The 19,416-nt window shown below is 37.2% G+C and overlaps 2 protein-coding genes across 2 annotated transcripts in view; one reads left to right on the top strand and one right to left on the bottom strand.

Annotated features, from left to right (window-relative positions):
• The window catches only part of LOC121725733 (protein neuralized), a 57,204-nt gene extending 52,747 nt beyond the window's left edge, over positions 1-4,457 (bottom strand). Inside the window, exon 1 of the mRNA XM_042112816.1 lies at positions 4,114-4,457. Coding sequence (XP_041968750.1) covers positions 4,114-4,141 — 28 coding nt within the window. The 5' untranslated portion in view covers positions 4,142-4,457. The remainder of the gene's footprint in view (positions 1-4,113) is intronic.
• Positions 4,458-12,671: 8,214 nt separating this feature from the next.
• LOC121725728 (DNA ligase 1-like) lies at positions 12,672-19,407 on the top strand. Its single transcript, XM_042112797.1, has 9 exons — positions 12,672-12,932; positions 13,069-13,236; positions 13,624-13,723; positions 14,928-15,050; positions 15,755-15,850; positions 16,234-16,354; positions 16,637-18,148; positions 18,229-18,321; positions 19,150-19,407. Exons 1-9 carry the CDS (start codon positions 12,790-12,792, stop codon positions 19,191-19,193), a joined length of 2,400 nt encoding a protein of 799 aa, XP_041968731.1. The 5' UTR covers positions 12,672-12,789; the 3' UTR covers positions 19,194-19,407.
• The last annotated feature ends 9 nt before the right edge of the window (positions 19,408-19,416 follow it).

Raw genomic sequence — 19,416 nt, 5'->3', positions numbered from 1 at the left:
ATTTGTCACGTATTTAACGTGTACAGTGTTAGTTTTAGGATATTGCATAAAAACTTACACTTCAGGAGTCCTAAACATTTTATAAATATATAACGCCAACACCAGCAAAATCTCACATCAACATAATTTATTCTTATAACTAACTAGCAGCCCGCCCCTGCTTCGCACGGGTATGAAACAAACATTTCTAAAGTTGGTGGTGTTAATAACCCGGCGAGAGTGTGGTGAAAAAATGTAACAAGGAGTATGTGGCAGGGTATGACATACCCGCTTACAATATTTGCTGTAAAACCAGATTTTTAAGAAAGAGCGCTAAATTCATTATCTTTTATTATAATAAGACTATATTTTAACATATTGTAAATAAAAAAAATGCGTTATTTTAACATTTTTGTTATTTTACTTAACTCTAAGCAAGTCACTATGTATTTTGAATAAAAAAAATTTCCACTCTCAAATAAATAAAAAAAAATTAATTAAAAAAAACTGGTTCTTATGAAAAAAAAAAACAATTAAACTATTTTGCAACACGATATAAGTAACCATATAAACCAAGAAAAATAACAAAAATATTTAGGAACATCTTAGGAACTGGAGCTCAGTTCAGCACAGTTTTTGCAAGAAAAAGTTGCATGCTCCATACATAATATCGCCTTTGTACGGCTTGCACGTGCATATTTTTTCTTCCAATCCTTTTTGTATGACCAATCTCCGCAACGAAATTAACGACCAGGAAGATTTTGTGTTGAAGTACGTTGACATCGGAAGAGATTTTCTGACGTATATATGATGCAGTGTTGCCAGATGGTTTTAACCTTTTATCTGTAGTGGGAAGTGCTGTATAAAATCTGTATTAAAGTTAACAAAAAAACAACCTTTTAATCATTATCTACGCTTTTTTATAAAAAAAAGGGATACTATTGACGTTATAAGGACTAAAGTGATAATCGTAGGTATATAGTAGGTCCGGTCTTAACGAGGATTATTTAATTCGAATTGGTATAATTAAGTAAACAATAGATTAAAATTAGGGCCCCCGCAGATTAGGCGGCCAGGTCGCTGCGACCATCCCGCGCACTTTGCAGCCACGTCTTTTTTTAGGGTTCCGTACCTCAAAAGGAAAAAACGGAACCCTTATAGGATCACTTTGTTGTCCGTCTGTCCGTCCGTCCGTCTGTCAAGACCCTTTTTCTCAGGAACGCGTGGAGGTATGAAGCTGAAATTTATATCAATTACTCAGGTCTACTGTCCCTTGAAGCTGTGAAAAAATCAAACTTCTAAGCCAACGCAATCAAAAGATACAGCCGTTTATGCCGCAAATTTTCGACACTTGCAAGGGAATCAAAACCTACAGGGTGCTTCCCGTGAACTCAGAATCTTGAAATTTGGTACGAAGCAACGTCTTATAGCATAGATAAAGGAAAAATTACGAAAACCATAAATTTTTAGTTACATCACATAATATATATTTTTTTAATAATTTTAAACTTACTACCCATTTCCTCATAAACGCGTAGAGGTATTAAATTGAAATTCATACCAAATACTCAGGTCTATAATACCTTTAAGCTGTCGGAACCCTCGGTGCGCGAGTCCGACTCGCACTTGGCCGGTTTTTTTTTTTAATATGAAATAAGGGGGCAAACGAGCAAACGGGTCACCTGATGGAAAGCAACTTCCGTCGTCGACACTCGCAGCATCAGAAGAGCTGCAGGTGCGTTGCCGGCCTTTTAAGAGGGAATTGGGTAATAGGGGAGGGTAGGGAAGGAAAGGGAATAGGGGAGGGTAGGGAAGGGAATAGGGTAGGGGATTGGGCCTCCGGTAAACTCACTCACTCGGCGAAACACAGCGCGAGCGCTGTTTCACGCTGGTTTTCTGTGAGAACGTAATATTTCTCCGGTCGAGCCGGCCCATTCGTGCCGAAGCATGGCTCTCCCACGTTGAGTCTGCGACCACACCACTCGTATGAGTAGTGATTTGATGAGTAAACTTTGAATATTATTTTGTTTTCTGTATACAAAAAACGTGTGGCCGCGGCGACCAGTGCGCGCACACTGAGTAATTTCATACAAATTCCCGTATCTCGTTGGCCGCGGCGGCCAAGTGGCCGCGTGTGTGTCGCGATGTTTTTCGTTGGCCGCGCGACCAGAGCGTGGCCGTAATATCCCGTTCTACAATAAAACGAAAATAAATTGATCAATATAGCCAAAGGTTTACAACATCTGATAAAAATAAGTTACTTACCTTCCATTTCTGTTTGTACACGTAAATAATCACTTTTAAATACTTGAAATTCCGTTCACGTTCGCTTTTGGGTCGCTACTAAAAGAAAAACAATTGGAAACAGACGAAACAGCGATAAATTACAATCCCTGGCGGGTGGCGCCCGAGAGGAGATATCAAAGTTCCTGGCGGTAGGCGCCTCAGAGGAGATACGAAATATTTGTTCGCAGCCAGGCGCGTGAAATTGCCAAAAATGACACCGCACTGAATCGGTTAAGCACTATACCCATATCCAGCAATTTAATCCTCTCGCTCAAAGGTTGCCTGGAAGAAATTGCTGCTTAGTAATAAGGCCGCCTTTGTGTACCTTCTTCATATTATGATATAATTTATATTATTTTAAACTTTGTCTTTGTATTGAGTGTGCACAATAAAGTATATTTTCATTTCATTTTTCATTTCAAATATATTTTTATTTAGCAAATATCCTATTTAAGAGAAGAAGACATAAAGACGGACAGACAGATATCGAAGTCTTAGTAAAAGAGTCCCGTTTGTACCCTTTTGGGTACGGAACCCTAAAAACGGGACTCTATTACTGAGACTTCAATGTCTGTCCGTCTGTCCGTCCGTCTGCCTTTTTCTAGGGCCTAGGCTGTATCTCAAGAACCGCTCCAGCTAGACTTCTAAAAATTTCACACATTGTGTATACCTGTTGCCGCTATAAGAACAAGTACTAAAACAAAATAAAATTATTATTTAAATTAAATTATTATTCCCATACAACAAACATTATTTTTTTGGCCTTTTTTGCTCAATATCAATAATGGCAACCGGTATAAGGCACGTTGATATTTTCGCAAAGGCCTTGATTATATTATGTTAACTTCAGTAATTAGGTAATAATAATAATAAAAAAATAATTTAAAAGGGGCTCCCATACAGAAACACAATTTTAGGTCTAATTTTGTTCTATAACGGTACGGAACCCTCCATGTCTGACTCACACTTCAGCGACTATTTTGCCGCCGTAGTGATTTATTTGGACAGAAATATTGCATTGATTTGCTCACAAGGATTTGGTGATCATTTACTATATTTGGTGGTCATTTACTATATTTGGTGATCATTTACTATATTTGGTGTTCGAATACAATTTCAAGTGTTGTCATGACTAAAATAGCTGGTAGTATTGCAATTATTTTTTTGGTGTTAATTATCTTTTTTTGGTAAATAAGTTTAGGGTATCAGTGCATTTTTTGGTGGTCATTATATTTGTTCCCTATTTAAATTAACATGAATCTACTTCTTACTATACAAAATACTCTGCATCTATAAAAAACGCAACAAAAATTTTAATACCTCGGTCGTGGGAAAACCAGACACAATGCTATTCAATTGTTCTCCCGGTCGCTGGTGACCACTTGGGGCTTGAGGAGTTAAGACATGACAGTGAACTTTGTAGTGTACTATGTAGTGATCATATCAACCACAATATTATGTAATTAAGAGAATGCAATTAGTATAATTAATTCATCAAGTCCCATACGCTCACCGGTGAACGAGACACAATAGAATATCTATTATGTCTTGGTTTCCCACGATCGACGGGTTAAATTGCAGTTTTTTTTTGTATATTGATGTATTATTAGGTCTGACATAAATAAGAAAACTATATGATATACTTATTATATTTCTATAACTTATATCTATGATATTATTGGTGTGTTTAAAACTCTACTTATCAATATACTGAAAAATATTATAGCATGACATCAACTTACTAACCTTTGCCATAAAGGTTATATTTTAGAGGAAGTGAAGTATGTGTCTAATAAGATTCTAATTAACATTCTAGTTGGTGTTTACAGTATAAATAACCGCACTTACCTGGCATTGTGCTCCCAGACTGACCCATTTTTACGAACTGTTTCACACCCAGGAACTTCAAATCACAAAATTAAATTACGAATGCACGCTACGAAATAGGTTTCAATTAACGAGTCCCCATTGAAACACTCATTACTTGATAAATAACCAATTTCACAGTCTCGTAAGAAACACACAAATGCTAAACGCGAATTAATACAGTTTTTATTACATTTTTAAAGGGAAAATGTGGATTGCTTATTATAGTAGCTTGTATATTTACACTTTTTATTAGATTAGATTCTTATTAGAACCCCATTAGAAGTATAAGCTCTCATTATTGCAAATATTTTTGATATTTTCACAAATTTTCCAAAATCTTCTTCTTCTTCTTCTTTTAAAAATGGCCTCTAACATCATTCATCTCATCACCTATATGTCATTTGTCAATTGACTTTGACATTAATGACAGCATTGTTTTTTTATAATATAGCGATAATAAAAACAAGAAAAAGCGGAAAGAACAAGAAAAAAAGAATTGTCATATAGTTCAACTACAATAGTTACACACCGGAAACAAGTGGCGACTCTATTAATGTCGTGACTTTTTTGACGGGCTATAACTAATAAGTAATAACTATAATAGTTGGTGAATTTTTAAGCTATCACTGATACCGGTAAAAAGTATCGATACTAAAAAAGTTGCGGTAAAGTGCATACCTCAAGGAAGCATCCTGGGTGCCTCGCTTTTTCTTCTTTATATTAATGATATATCAAGCCTATCTCTTAAAAACGCAAAACTTCAATGTTACGCAGATGACACAGCCATTATTTTTTATGATGCAACATGGGAGCAAGTCCGCAAGAGAGCTGAAGATGGCATGGCTTCTCTATCTAACTGGTTAAACTTTAATCTCCTCTCCCTTAATACTTCCAAAACCAAGTTTCTTTGTTTTCACAAAAATGCTGCCTCCGCCCCTTCCTCGCTTAATGAGTTAAAAATCCATTCCTCAATGTGTACTTATCCCGTTCAGAACATCAACTGCAATAGTGAATCCATCCGCTACCTTAGTGTTATCCTGGACCACCAAATGACCTTTAAACAGCACACAACAGAAACGTCCAAGCGTGTTAGAAAATTAATGGCCGTCATGAGGAACTTACGAGGTGTGGTCGATGGTCAGACCCTCAAAACTATCTACTTCGCTCTATGCCAATCGGTTATCAATTATTGCATTCTGGCTTGGGGAGGCTGTCCACCTTCTACTCTTCTTCCACTGGAAAGAGCGCAGAGAGGAGTACTGAAAGTAGCACTGGAGAAGCCCTTACGATATTCTACTAAAAGCCTATACGACGATACCAAGGTCCTTAGGCTGGTATAAATAGTCAGTACTTAAGATGTGACCCGGTCTCAAGACGCGGTTCGGCTCTGTGATTGGTCCAAATTTTGACAGCCAACCAATCACAGAGCCTGAACCGTGTCTTGAGACCGAGATGCATCTTGAGTACTGACTATTTATACCAGCCTAAGTGTCAGAAAAATGTATCTAGTAAGAGCATAAACCTAGTTAGAGTGTTTGAAGCAGTACATAAATCTATAGTTGCATGTCAACATACTTACGACGAAATACTTAAAAAAAGAATGTTTAAAGTACCTAATGTCCCTTTAACCACTTCTTTCGCCTCCCACTTTGGAATTTTTCTGTCTCCATACATCTATAATAGACTTGTAAACCTGTTTGATTTGGAACTATACTCTGTACATAAAGGTAAAAAAGTTCTTACCCAATCACTGCTGTCCTGGTCATACGCCGAAGCCGAAAACCTAATGTCGGCTGTACACTCTCGCCGAGACACAGCGAGGCGGCCCGAGTGCGAGAGTGTAAATGGGGTGCGCTCGCCTCGTCTCGCCTGTCTCGGACCCTCTCGGTCCGGTGTCGGTATTTTGCGCCCGAGACAAAGGGTCTCGCGAGGAAAGCGAGCGCGTTACTGTACACTCTCGCGTTTTTTCACAACTAGTCGCGCCGCTAGACAGTGCAGAACAGAAAATAACAATAATAAACGTCATTATCTGTGAGAAATAAAATTAAATATGATTATAGATCTTTGGATTACAATGATATCTTTCGATGCATGGTGAATGGTGATCAATGATCATTGATCGTAGATACGTTTTCGCCATTTTTTTTTACATTTTTATTATGTAAATATTTGGTAATTATTTATATTAGCTCATAGCACAGAGAGCTACGGCAGCTGTAAGAGAAGTGTTTTCGTCCATCACATAGAGAAAAATAATGGTCCATCTTCTCCGAGTTCATAACTGCGATTGAACTAAGCGAGAATGTACATGATCGCACTCGGGCAAGGGGCTCTAGCACGAGACTCTCGCCCGAGAGCTATCGGCGAGAGTGTACAGCCGACATAATAAAAGTGTACAATTAATAACCACTCTCACACACACACACACACACACACACACACACACACAAACACACACACACACACACACATACACACATTTTACACATATATATTATATATATATATATATATATATATATATATATATATATATATATATATATATATATATATATATATATATATATATTGGTGGTTATTAATTGTACACTTTTATTATGTATGAGCGAATTTTTTGGTAAATTTAACGTTAAATTTTCGTTAACGTTTTCTGCCTGCCTATCAGACAGAGTCATTCTTTCAGCGATGTTTCTATTTTTTACGACCATTATGAAAACAAAATAGTCATCATGCGTATAGTGCGTTTCATCAAATACTTCCTTTGCCGTTATGTTGGCACTAATGCAACTTAGTGTTGCCTCATTATCTTTACTGTGCTACCTTAGGGGAGATAATAATATGTTATCACAAAATACTTTTAATAATTCCCTATTTTATATAATTCTAACTTTCGCCCGCGGCTTATCCTGCGTTAACGTCTATCCCTCGGGGACCGTTCTTTTTCCCGGGATGAAAGGTACCCTATGTCCTTCTCCATACCCCAGACAACGTGTACGTATAAAAGTTTCATGATGATCCGCTTAGTACTTTATGCGTAAAGGCGTAACAAACAAACAAAGTCACTTTCGCATTTACTAGCTAAAAGTCGAGCTTTGTGAGGGCTCGTGTTACACCTTGACTGACTGATGATAACACATTTACATGTAAATAAAAATTACTATGTTAAAGCACAAATCAATAGGCGTGATAATTTTTCCGTAAAGTGTACAGGTTGTGGGATACACTAGGGCTCACTTCGCTCGCCCTGATAATAATAATATAAGTACTATCTTTTACCCGCGACTTCGTTCGCATGACGCATGTATGTAGTTTTCGTCACTAGAAGTGCGTTTAATCAAATAGTTCCTTTGCCATCATGTTGGCATTCCTGTCTGTTAATAACGTAAACACGGTAGACACGCTCTGCGAGTATTCATAAGTTTTACTGTATTTCAGGGTGATTAAAAAATAAATAAAATACGTTTATTTCAGGTAAAATATAACCCATAGGAAAATTCTTAAACTAGCAGGAAATGAATGTTATTAATTTAAATAATTGCCACCCTCTGGTGCACCGGATACATGCACGTGTGCATGGACCCAGTGCTTCAGGAGGGGGCTGTCCAGCTTATCACTGAGTATTTTCAGGATGATGTTGGGGCTGCCGCGCGTTCGGAACATCAGCGATGCAATGCGACGTCGCAACACGGTGTGAAAACCGTCAGTTCGTGCGTGCGCAAACATCGCCGATGCACTATGCCATCGTGGAAGCCCCACCAACACCCTGAACGCATCATTATACTGTACCCGGAGAACGTTGATAGCCCGCTGCGTATAGCTTACCCACAGATTGCAGGTGTAGAGTGTTTGACAGAATGCTTTAAATAATGTAATTTTTAAATCTGTACTACACTTTGCAAATCTGCGCGCAAGCATATTACAGCGGACTGCCATCGCTCTCCTCTCCCTTTCGATGTCTCTATCGTCTTTTAAATCTTCGGTAACTATGTGACCTAGGTATTTAAATTCTTTTACTTTTCGGAGCGCAACACCACTGAGCAGTACCGGTGCTACATCTCCGATTTTACGAGCCCTTGAATTACATACCATGAGCTCGCTTTTCCTTACATTGTATATAAGACCATGCGACCTGGCGTAACTTTCACACACACTTATCATTTTTCTGATGGCGGCTATTGATGGGCAGAGCAACACCATATCATCGGCGTAACTGATACTGTTAATACAGAGACCATCAATAAAACAGCCTACTCTGGTGTCGCTCAGCTCAGCAATCAGCCTGTCCGTATACAAGTTGAAGAGAGAAGGAGACGTTATCCCCCCTTGTCTCACTCCACACTCCAACCTGTATTCGTCGGAGAGTTCTCGGAGCCATTTGACCTGGTTAGTTTGGTGGCCGTACCAATATTTAAGAATATTAGTTACCTCGCCCGGCACACCTGCCTCCTAAGTTTTTGCCATAAGATATCGTACCTAACCAGGTCAAATGCCTTGGAGAGGTCCAGAAAAGCTGCATACACAGGCGTGCTCCTATCCGTGTAGTACTTGACAGTCTGCTTGAGAGACATAATGGCACATTCTGTTGAGAGTCCTGGTCTAAAGCCGAACTGTGCGTCATTTAAAGTTATATATTTTTTAAGTTGTCTCTCAAGCAGGCTATCAAGTATCTTCGATATGGTTGTAGCTAAAGATATCGGGCGGTAGTTGCACTTATCGGAGCTATCTCCTGTCTTGTTTTTTATTATAGGAACTACCACCGTCTTCATCAGCTCATTTGGCAGGTAGGAATGTCTTATACATAAAGTAAATAGCAATCCTAAAAGTCTTGGAAGATGTGGCCCCGCATATTGAAAATGTTCTAAGCTGAGACCGTCGTGTCCAGGTGACTTTCCTCGGGTCATGCTTTTTAAAATGAGAGCAACATGTCTCGCTGTGACCCGCTCAGGTACTCTCGATACTACGGAGTCAGCACCCTCTAACTTGTCATGTTCACTCTTTAGCGGAGACTCCACCTGGAAGTGACATCGGAACATGTTCGCAATATCTTTTGAGTCACTGATGCCATCTACACTAGTCGGGATACTGGGTTTTGCATTCAGTTTTTTTGTTTCCTTCCAAAATCCTTTAAAATCTTCATTTTTATGTTTAGAAGCCAAAATGTTCATTTTTATTAATTCTTGATTATTCTGACAGTATTTTAATTTATTTTTAAATATTTTTCTCGACTGGTGCATCTCATTATAAATCCTACCACTACTAGGTCTACCATACCATATCCAGGTCAGAAATTTCTGCCTGGCCTCCTTATGAGCATCACTCACATATTTGTTCCATCCGACAATAGGACGACCACAGTGACGAGTACCACCACCATCGCGACCAATATAGCTGTCAACAGCAGCCTCTTGCAAACATTTAACAATGTCACTGTAAAGTGTGTCTATCGCGGCCAAGTGAACCCTATTATTATTACTAGACAATTTATCACAACAATTATGAAATGCATCCGGAAAGCCAATTTCTCTTAATTTGCTGTTGCAAGATGTTAAATATTTTTCTATTTGGCTCAAATCCCTATCTCCCCAATACACTTTATTAGTTTTAGACAGCGGCGGGACGATAGTCTGACATACTGATTTTAAATTACAAGTGATTTCAATTGGATAATGATCAGACCAGAGGACATCATAGCATACCTTAACAGACGTAACCGTCTTTAACGATGCCTCAGTGACAATACAGTGATCAAGCCACCTGCGGCTACCGTGCGCATCACTAACAAATGTATGGATATTAGAATTTGAGCCCAACATCTCAAGATCTACACATGTCCAATCTTGCTCATTACAAAATTTACAAAGTTCGTTACCAAACAATTCATGGGGATGAGCATTAAAATCTCCCAGTATAAATACATTTTCAATTTCGTTACTGTCAATTATAGAAGTCATTTCACTTAAACACTGAACAAATTCCAAGAGATTCCATTCCATTAAACTGATGCTGGTAACCCTATTTCACTAAGCTGAAATGGCGGCAACCTGAGTTATTCACATTTATTGGGCCCCCGTTACGTTTTTCACGTTCACAAACACTTTCACACTTAACACCATCATTCTTTCACCAGTCTTTAATGTTTTCGGCATGATTTTCTCACGAAATCACAGTTTTAAACTTATGAATACTCGCAGAGCATGTCTGCCGTGTTTACGTTATTGACAGACAGTAATGCCAACATGACGGCAAAGGAACTATTCGATGAAACGCACTCTAGATCCCTTGAATCATGAATCATGATTCAGATGACTTTTTTTTTTCTTATCAGTGATCTATTAACAAATTTATATTATCTGTGGAGGTCAGCGTGTTGGCTTGAATCAATAAATAAGGAAACAGATGGAAGCGACATAACGTGGTGGTTATACGTGGGAGAGCCATGCTTCGGCATGAATGGGCTGGCTCGACCGGAGAAATACCACGTTCTCACAAAAAACCGGCATGAAACAGCGCTTGCGCTGTGTTTCGCCGAGTGAGTGAGTTTACCGGAGGCCCAATCCCCTATTCCCTTCCCTTCCCATCCCTACCCTTCACTATTACCTCTTAAAAGGCCGGCAACGCACCTGCAGCTCTTCTGATGCTGCGAGTGTCCATGGGCGACTGAAGTTGCTTTCCATCAGGTGACCCGTTTGCTCGTTTGCCCCCTTATCTCATTAAAAAAAAACTACAAAAAAGTGTGGCCGGCGCCATATTGCCAAGAACTAAACATGGCGGTCTATAGTGATGGTACACTCGGTTGATATTTGTGGAGGATATCGATAAGTAAGATATTAGTGAGCTATTAAGGTTAAAATCTTTTAAATAAGTGATCAGATTCTTCACCTTATATTTTTTAAATTCGATAAAAAAGTACATCACTAAACGTCAAATCTACTAATTTCTATGTAGATTAAATAATATTGAAAATCAAGCCATGTTATTGTTATATTACTATTCTATCACAAATCTTATTTATTGTCTAATTATTAACTAAATTAGCACATACGAAGTCAAGCCATCGGTAAAATAACAAACATTTTAGTAAAAATATAAACGTACCGATCCATGGGCGTACCGAGAGGGGGGGGGGGCAGCTGCCCCGCCCTGGATCATGTTGACGTCCCTAACTATTTTTGCCATTTGTCTGCAATACAATATTTTTACAACTAAAAATAAGTATTTATAAACACCTAGCTTATGAAAAATCTGATTTGATGTAAAATAATTTCCTATATTATATTATTACTCGCAAGCATCATAGATTGTATTAATTATACTCAAATATGTTTATTTAATACATACTTATACATGCCTGAAACTAATAACCCTCCCTTGAAAGTTGATTAAAAACCAGAAAACAGAAAATCAAAGGTTGCGCAAATTTTTTTCGAATTTTATATAAACATTCGAAAGGTTTTTTTTATAAAGTTTATTTACAATTGACTAAAATATAATTTTGTTTAACAACTTTTTGCCATCTTGTTGGTAGGGACACGATCCCATTGCTATAAAAATTTTGGGGCTTCTGATGAAAAAACTGCGACAAGAGGTTTTGGCAGTCCTCTTGTGATGTCAACCTGACACTGCCCAAGGAATCTTGCAGCGATTGAAACAGGTGGAAATCTGAAGGTGCAAGGTCAGGACTATACGGCGGATGCATTAACACCTCCCAGCCAAACTCCCGTAACCACACGCCTTTATTTATGTGGCCTTCTTTTTTAATCCTTTTTAGGGTACAAACACTGACATCTGAAAATATGTTCATAAATAAAGTTAGCATTCAATAACAAGGTTGCTTTCAGGTATTTTTTTTTGTAACGTTAGGGTCTTACCGGTCTAAGAAGAAATCTCATCAGGGAACTGATTTTGTCTTTAAACACTCTTCTTGGAACATAATATCTCATATTTTATTTATGCTTGATATTTTAACTTGCATAACTGAATCCTTTGCATCATTCATGTTACCTGCAAACAATAAATTCAATTACAATATGATAAATAATATTGATTTTAATTAATTGTAATTGAAAGTATCAAAATCTTTTACCTGTACTTACCAATGCACTGGGATATTTCATGTAAACAATCTTGTTTTTGTTTAAAAATAGTATCTTTTTCACTCCTTTTTTGTTCGTATTTACTAATCATAGCTATAAGCAGTTTTCGAAAATCTCTTTTCAAAGTTTTCGTCACGTTTAAATTAAAAAATCACGTAAACCAAAGAAATATTTTTCACTTTGACACATAAACAACAGATGATATAGGTGACACAGTGTCACTGACACTGACGTTAATGACAGTGTTACCATAATCAGTTTTGGAATAAAAACTCCTAAATGGGGAGGCTTACGCCAAAAGAAGAAGAAGAAGAAGAAGAAGCCAGTCTCATCTTTCGCTAGCCAGACTCTAGAGACCAAAGAGAATATAATCACTACGTTTTAACCAATAAGCCGCATCCACTTATAAAAGTCAATGGCTTGAATGCGATTGGCGGATCAATGCAAATGGCGGACGTTATTTTTGAAATTTGTTCAAATTTGTTGTTTTCGGTTGTTTTCATGGTTTTTGTGTTGTAAATTATAATAAAATATTATTTATAACTTAGAAGACACTAAAATGGCTGAACGTCTTATAAGTAGAAAGCAAAGTGCATTGCTGTCGAGGAAAAAGTCTTTACTGAATGAAATCAATTATTATGAATCTAAAGTGAATGAAGAAAGTTTGGCATCCAACAATAACAATCTATGTTGCGATGATAGGTACTAATTAAACTTCTTACAATAATTGTTAATTAACACAAAAGTAAATTATAGTAATAATAAATAGTTACATCGAAAGTCATTTGTTATAAATTGGATCCTTTGCAAACATGACGTCATAATTCTTACATTTTAGTTCGGACTCGGAGTGTGAGTTCACACTGGAGGTCGGTCTGTCCATCACAGAGCTGAAACTGAAGCAGCGGTCTCTGAAGACCTGTCTCCAGGCCACCCAGGAGCTGACCGGGGTGACCGTATTGCAGTCAGAAGTTAATGCCCTTGTCCGTGATCCAGTGCTTGAAGGGTTTGTTCATTTATTGTTGCTAGTTTAGAGATTAGAGGTTGAAAGAATGTGGATGATTAAATCGGATTTGTTTCATAGGGAACAACAGATAGAGAGTGAAGAGTTCTCATTTTACTGATTGGTTAGAAAGTATCATATTTCAGCATATTATTCACATCTTAATTTTTTGCTTAAACCCATCAACTCCCAAGCGGCACCCGGGTGCTGCATAACAATTAAAAATCTATTGTGTCACGATTCCCACGATTGAGGTATTAATTCACCAAGCCCCATACGCTCACCGGTGAACGACTTACAATAGAACATATTCTATTGTGTCTTGTTTTCCCACGATCAATGGGTTAACATTATGTTCTGTTTGCCTAATTCAATTTTTTTTTTTGGTAGCGAGCGTCCAATCTCAGAGGAGGGAATGTGGCGGGAAGTAACAGCAGAGTGTCGGATAGATTTGGTGCCGTTCAGCATTAATTATTATGTCCATAAGCCTGTACGTACTATAATTTGTATTAAATTCTTTGTACAGTAGAACTCCAATTATCCGAATTAATGGGGACCGGGGCCCATTCGGATAATCAAATATTCGGATAATCGGATTTTTTTAAAAAAATTGCCATTGGAGAGAATAAAAGCTACGTTTTGATATTGCACTATTTTTTTATTGAATTAAATGAAAGAAACATGAAATTTTCACATGTTTTAAATATAAATAAAATGTACTTATGTACAAGTTTAGAAATAAAAATCATTGTTTTTTAAACATCTCCGTTAATGTAAGCTGTTTTGCGGTCTTCAACCGTTTTCGGGCAGCCAGGTCACGCATTCGCTTGACGGTGAGCAGTTGCAAGTGGTCACACTCGGGCTGACGCGTGATTCGGATAATCGGCGATCCGGATAGTCGGAGTTCGGATAATTGGAGTTCTACTGTAGATTGCCTAGGAGCAATGTTATAAATTATAATTAGGGAATGCAAATCTCGCGAGATTGGGGCTCAAGCGAGATCCCGCGAGTTTATGAATACAATACCGCGAGATCTCACCAATTTCGAGATCTCGCGAGATTAGCAGTTTGGTGGGTTTTTTTTTGCAAATAATCACAATATTTGAATAAATTACGAAAAAAAATACTTAATAAATATTATAAGATTAACATTCATTTTCTCAATTTTTTTCAATAGAATTTTATGTTATGTTTATGTTTCTGTCTATAATTTTTAAGTAGTAAACTTTGACATACATACCTACTATCTATCAAATAACAAATGAAAGAAACAGCCAGTCTTCTCTTTTAATGCACTTTTATAATTTTGGATGTGGCGGTAATAATGTGGACGTCCGCGGTAAAACGATAGCATAGGAAAGTAAAATGTATTGAAATATATGGAGACGCTTTTTAATTTCCGTTGACGATAATTTTTCAACGTGCACATTAGTGGACATCACGTTTACACTTCTGAACCGCACAGAATGTCCGCGGTGCGTAAAATCATAAGCGCATTTAACATACACCCAACGTTTTAACGTGGAAGCTGGCGTCCACGATAACGTGACCAGAATTATAAAAGCATAAATATAGCAAAAATATATTCAAAATGTAACATAAAAAAATATAATTTATAATATAGAAGTATTTTGTCATTTTGTTTGAAATACATAAACTGTTGCTAAAGCAACATACCATTTCCCTCTTTTCAGAGCCGCATGTTTGGGCCCATGTCATATAGGAATCTGCAGGTGACTCCGGTGAAAGCTTCCCACGAGGTGGAGCTGGCAAAGTCCATACTGAAAACCATCAGACAACCCAGTGATGCTATAGAGGTAAAGTTTTTTTAAGTTATGTTTCAACAAGAGACACGCCAAATAACAAACAACATTAATTTAAATGAGCTCAAATACTATAATATTGTTATAGGTCTACCAGGATCTGATGGCAATTTTTGATGGCAGATTTTCAAAAAATATCCTTGAACATTGGATAACTTTTATATATATATATATTTTTTTTTTTATGAAATAAGGGGGCAAACGAGCGAACGGGTCACCTGATGGAAAGCAACTTCCGTCGCCCATGGACTCTCGCATCATCAGAAGAGCTGCAGGTGCGTTGCCGGCCTTTTAAGAGGGAATAAGGGTAATAGGGGAGGGTAGGGATGGGAAGGGAAGGGAATAGGGGAGGGTAGGGAAGGGAATAGGGTAGGGGCAAGGTAAACTCACTCACTCGGCGAAACACAGCGTAAGCGCTGTTTCACGCCGGTTTTCTGTGAGAACGTGGTATTTCTCCGGTCGAGCCGGCCCATTCGTGCCGAAGCATGGCTCTCCCACGTTTAATATTTGCATGTTTCACACACAGAATCAGCCGTTATAAGGAAAAAAAGGATCAAAATGTTTTATTCCAATTACCCCGGTATTGCTAGAGTTAATTTATTTTCTCACTTTTGGCCATCAGATTCTGGTAGACCTATAAATATTTATCTTAAGTATTTTTATTGTTTTTGAACAAAAGGCTATATGTGTATTTACAGATAATAAGAAACTATTCTGCGGCCCACCGCTCACGGCGGACTACTCTGGCGCGGCTCGCCGAAAAATATGGTGAAGCCCTGTTCATGGTCCCAATGGTATGTCTATAGTGTTTGACATCACATATGCCCCCAGATTTGGAGGTTTTTTGACAGTCTCAGTTTATGTACTCATCATTGCTAATCAAAGGCACTATACTAATATTAATATCTTTATTTCAGGCCAAATAGTCCATATTTTAGCCTAACAATTACAGGTTGCATATTATATGACCTTAAAAATGAAAGATATTATACTACTTACAAAAAAAAATTACAACAAATGTGTTAGTAGGATTGGTTAGTATAGAATATAGATAAACTTCAGTAAAAAAAAGATGGAAAATAAGTAAATATCAAATATGTATCACATTAAGTTTCGAAGCAATGAAGGCTTCTTGTCTGTTGTTTGGAATCATAATGAATCGAATTTACTCTTTTAGCCCGAAGGTGGATACAGATTGAAGTGTGCAGAGCTGATGGAGGTGCAGTGGTCCCTGCAGAACAAGTGGTCGCCCCTCGCGCCCTTCCACCACAAAATGGTGTTCGACCTCGAGTTTATGGGTATGTAGCGTGCTTGTAGTACTTGTACTCCATGCTCGAGCTCCGAGCAACTATGAGGCTTGCGGGGAATTTTAGATAGTCGAGCGTAAGCACACATCAATCTGTTCTCAGGCCCCAATCATATAATCATCATAACATACCTGTTAAGAATAGATTGCCATGTCTGTAAAATTTTAAACATTTTTTTATATTATACTCTTAATAAGTTTTATAATATGCGGAATTAAATATAATTTTCTTTTGGCACTTCACACAATTCACTTACGGTAAATATTATTTCAGACGAGTCCTACATCAAAACAATATCCACACTACATAAACAGATTATAGACCCAACAATAGATACGGACGATAGAACATTACTTCTCGCAAAAATTATAAACACGTGCTTAGAAGCTAAGGCTCATACCACGCAGAATCAAGCAGAAGAAAGTACAGAGTCAGAATCGGAGGCTGCTGAAAAATTACGGAGAAGACGCACGACGCTCGATCAGGAGCCCCAGGAACCCGAGAGAAACAGAAAGAAGGACAGCGAGGTTATGGCCCCGCCTAAATCTTTGCCGAAGAAAACTAAACCTAAAGGAAAGGAAAATACGACTGACAATAAAACGAAACCAGTGAAACGTGTAGCTGACGATGTGGGGGAAAAAGAAAGCGCAAAAAAGGCAAAAACAACTGCAGATAAACTTACAGAGAAAAACACTGAAAATAAAACTAAGAATACTAAAACCAAACCAGACAAAGTCAATAAAGATAACAACGAAAACAGTGGCGGAAACGTTGATGACGGAAATGTTATTATGAGTGATATAAATCCAAAAAAGGCTAAAATGACAGCAACAGATAAACTTACAGAAACAAAAAACACGGAAATCAAAACGAAGAATTCAAAATCTAAAACAGATAAAGTCAATAAAGATAACAATGCAAATGACGGCGGGAAATTTGATGATGCAAATGTTGTTACGAGTGACTCAAATCAAAAAAAGGCGAAAGCGACAGCAATAGATAAAGTTATAGAAACAAAAAACACGGAAAGCAAAACGAAGAGCACGAAAACTAAACCAGATAAAAACAATAAAGATAATAATGCAAATAAAGGTGAGAAAATTGACGGCAAAAATGTGATTATGAGTGATAAGAATCCAAAAAACTCTGAAAAGATAAGAAAAAATAGTAAAAACAAACATCCCGACATGGCTAACGATCAACCCATTACAACAAATAACGTTAAAGAGAGCTACAAGTCCGACAAGAGTAAGAATACAGTAAAAGATAGCAAACAACAAAAAACACAAAAATTAGATAACAAAGCTAGTTCGAATATAGTTACTCAGAGTACACAGGTAAATAAAGCTTTGAATAAGGAAAAAGAAACCGTCGAAGATAAATCAGATTCAAAACAACAAAGAAAATCATCTGCTAATGTTATAAAAAATATTAAAGCTAAACAAAAGGATGACTTTTTGAAGGGCAAAGAACATAAAAGTAGCAAAGATAGTGTGATACAGAAAATACATACTAAAGGCATGAAAATAAAAGCGTCAGAGACAATATCGAAAAAAAGTATTGGTAACATAAACAAACAAAGCATAAACAACCCAAAACTTGCGCTTGCTACAAAAACAAATAAGGAGAAGTCGCAAGATACTGCGTTACCAAATTTGATTAAGAATTCCAAAGATGTGTCTAAAAAACCTACAATAGCAAATTATCTTAAAAATTCATTTTTACCAAAGGCTGCAAACAAACTCAAAAGTGCTTTACCAACAAAGATACCAAGAATTAGCCCTCGTAAGTATTTAAAACTTGATATGTGTTTTTATTAGTTTTTAGACTTACTTGAAAATGATACAAAATGTTTTAATTTTCAGGGAAGCTGTCGAGTATAAAATCAAATATACAGGATATCTCTAAAAGCTCCAAAACATCTCAGAAGTCACTACAGAAGGCTACAAATATACCAAGTGAGTGTTAACATTAGTAAAAGACTCACAAAAGACATGCATTTTAACCTCTCGAACCCCACCGACACCTTAACGTGCCACCCGTAAAAATACCTCTGTGTATCACCGGCACGTTAATGAGCCACCTGATGCACTCGACCTCACGCTGTTTTGTAACTTATTATAGTGTGTTTAAGATTTAATTTCGTTTGTTCTATGCATTATTTTTAAGAGTATGAAGTTGGCTACAAAAAGAATGCACTAAATTAGTTCCTGATTGGCGCAATTTTGCAAACCTTGAAAAAAAAATTCGAAAAATTTGAATGGCGCCATAGAACGCGGGTATTTGAGGCTCAATAGAATTTTGACATCCCGGTATTCGAGAGGTTAATTTACATTCAGTTGCTGCCTGCTGGAGTTTCATAGCAATTTTATCTAGACTGCGTCAAAAGGAGGGTTATATTTCTGCCTGCCTAGCATACGCCAACAAGATATCTCACTCTACATGTTTTCTCGATGTTTGATGGTATGTCTCTTCATCTCTATTGACCCTAGCGTGACAAACATTTTTTCTCGCGTAGATCTATTATTGAAATAACACATTTTTATAGAGTTTTGTTAAGATAATTTCGAGATTAGTTTTTAATTATCTCGAGAGTGAGATATCTCGTTGGCGTGTGCTAGGCAGGCTGGAGTGGAGTATGCATGTTTATAGCAGGCTCTTCACCATAAAGTAGTTGGCGGATTTTGATTTGAGATCAAGCTGACGGTAACAACTAACACAACATCTCAAAATAGCTTTTAGGTATTTTTTTTTTTGACAAAAATTAATCAGTTATCTTTTTTTAGGATTGTTGAAGAAGCAACAAATTTTCAAGACTAATAAAGTGTAAATAGAAGTTTTCAAGATCTACTAATGCAGATGTAGCAAGAAAGTTTAAATGATTTTAAAGTGTTGACAATTTGTTTGAAGGACTCGTGTGTATCATATTTAAATGCAGTGCATATTTTCTGTAATGTATAAGCTAGACCTATTATGTGTCCAGTCTCAAGTATAATTATGTGAATGTTGTTGCAATGTAAAATAGTGTTATTTGTTATACAATCAAAATGTAA

The sequence above is a fragment of the Aricia agestis genome, chromosome 3, assembly GCF_905147365.1.
Source record: "Aricia agestis chromosome 3, ilAriAges1.1, whole genome shotgun sequence".
In the NCBI taxonomy this organism is placed as follows: Eukaryota; Metazoa; Arthropoda; class Insecta; order Lepidoptera; family Lycaenidae; genus Aricia; species Aricia agestis.
The sequence above is the reverse complement of the archived record's forward strand: the minus strand, read 5'-3'. Positions and strand labels throughout refer to the sequence as shown.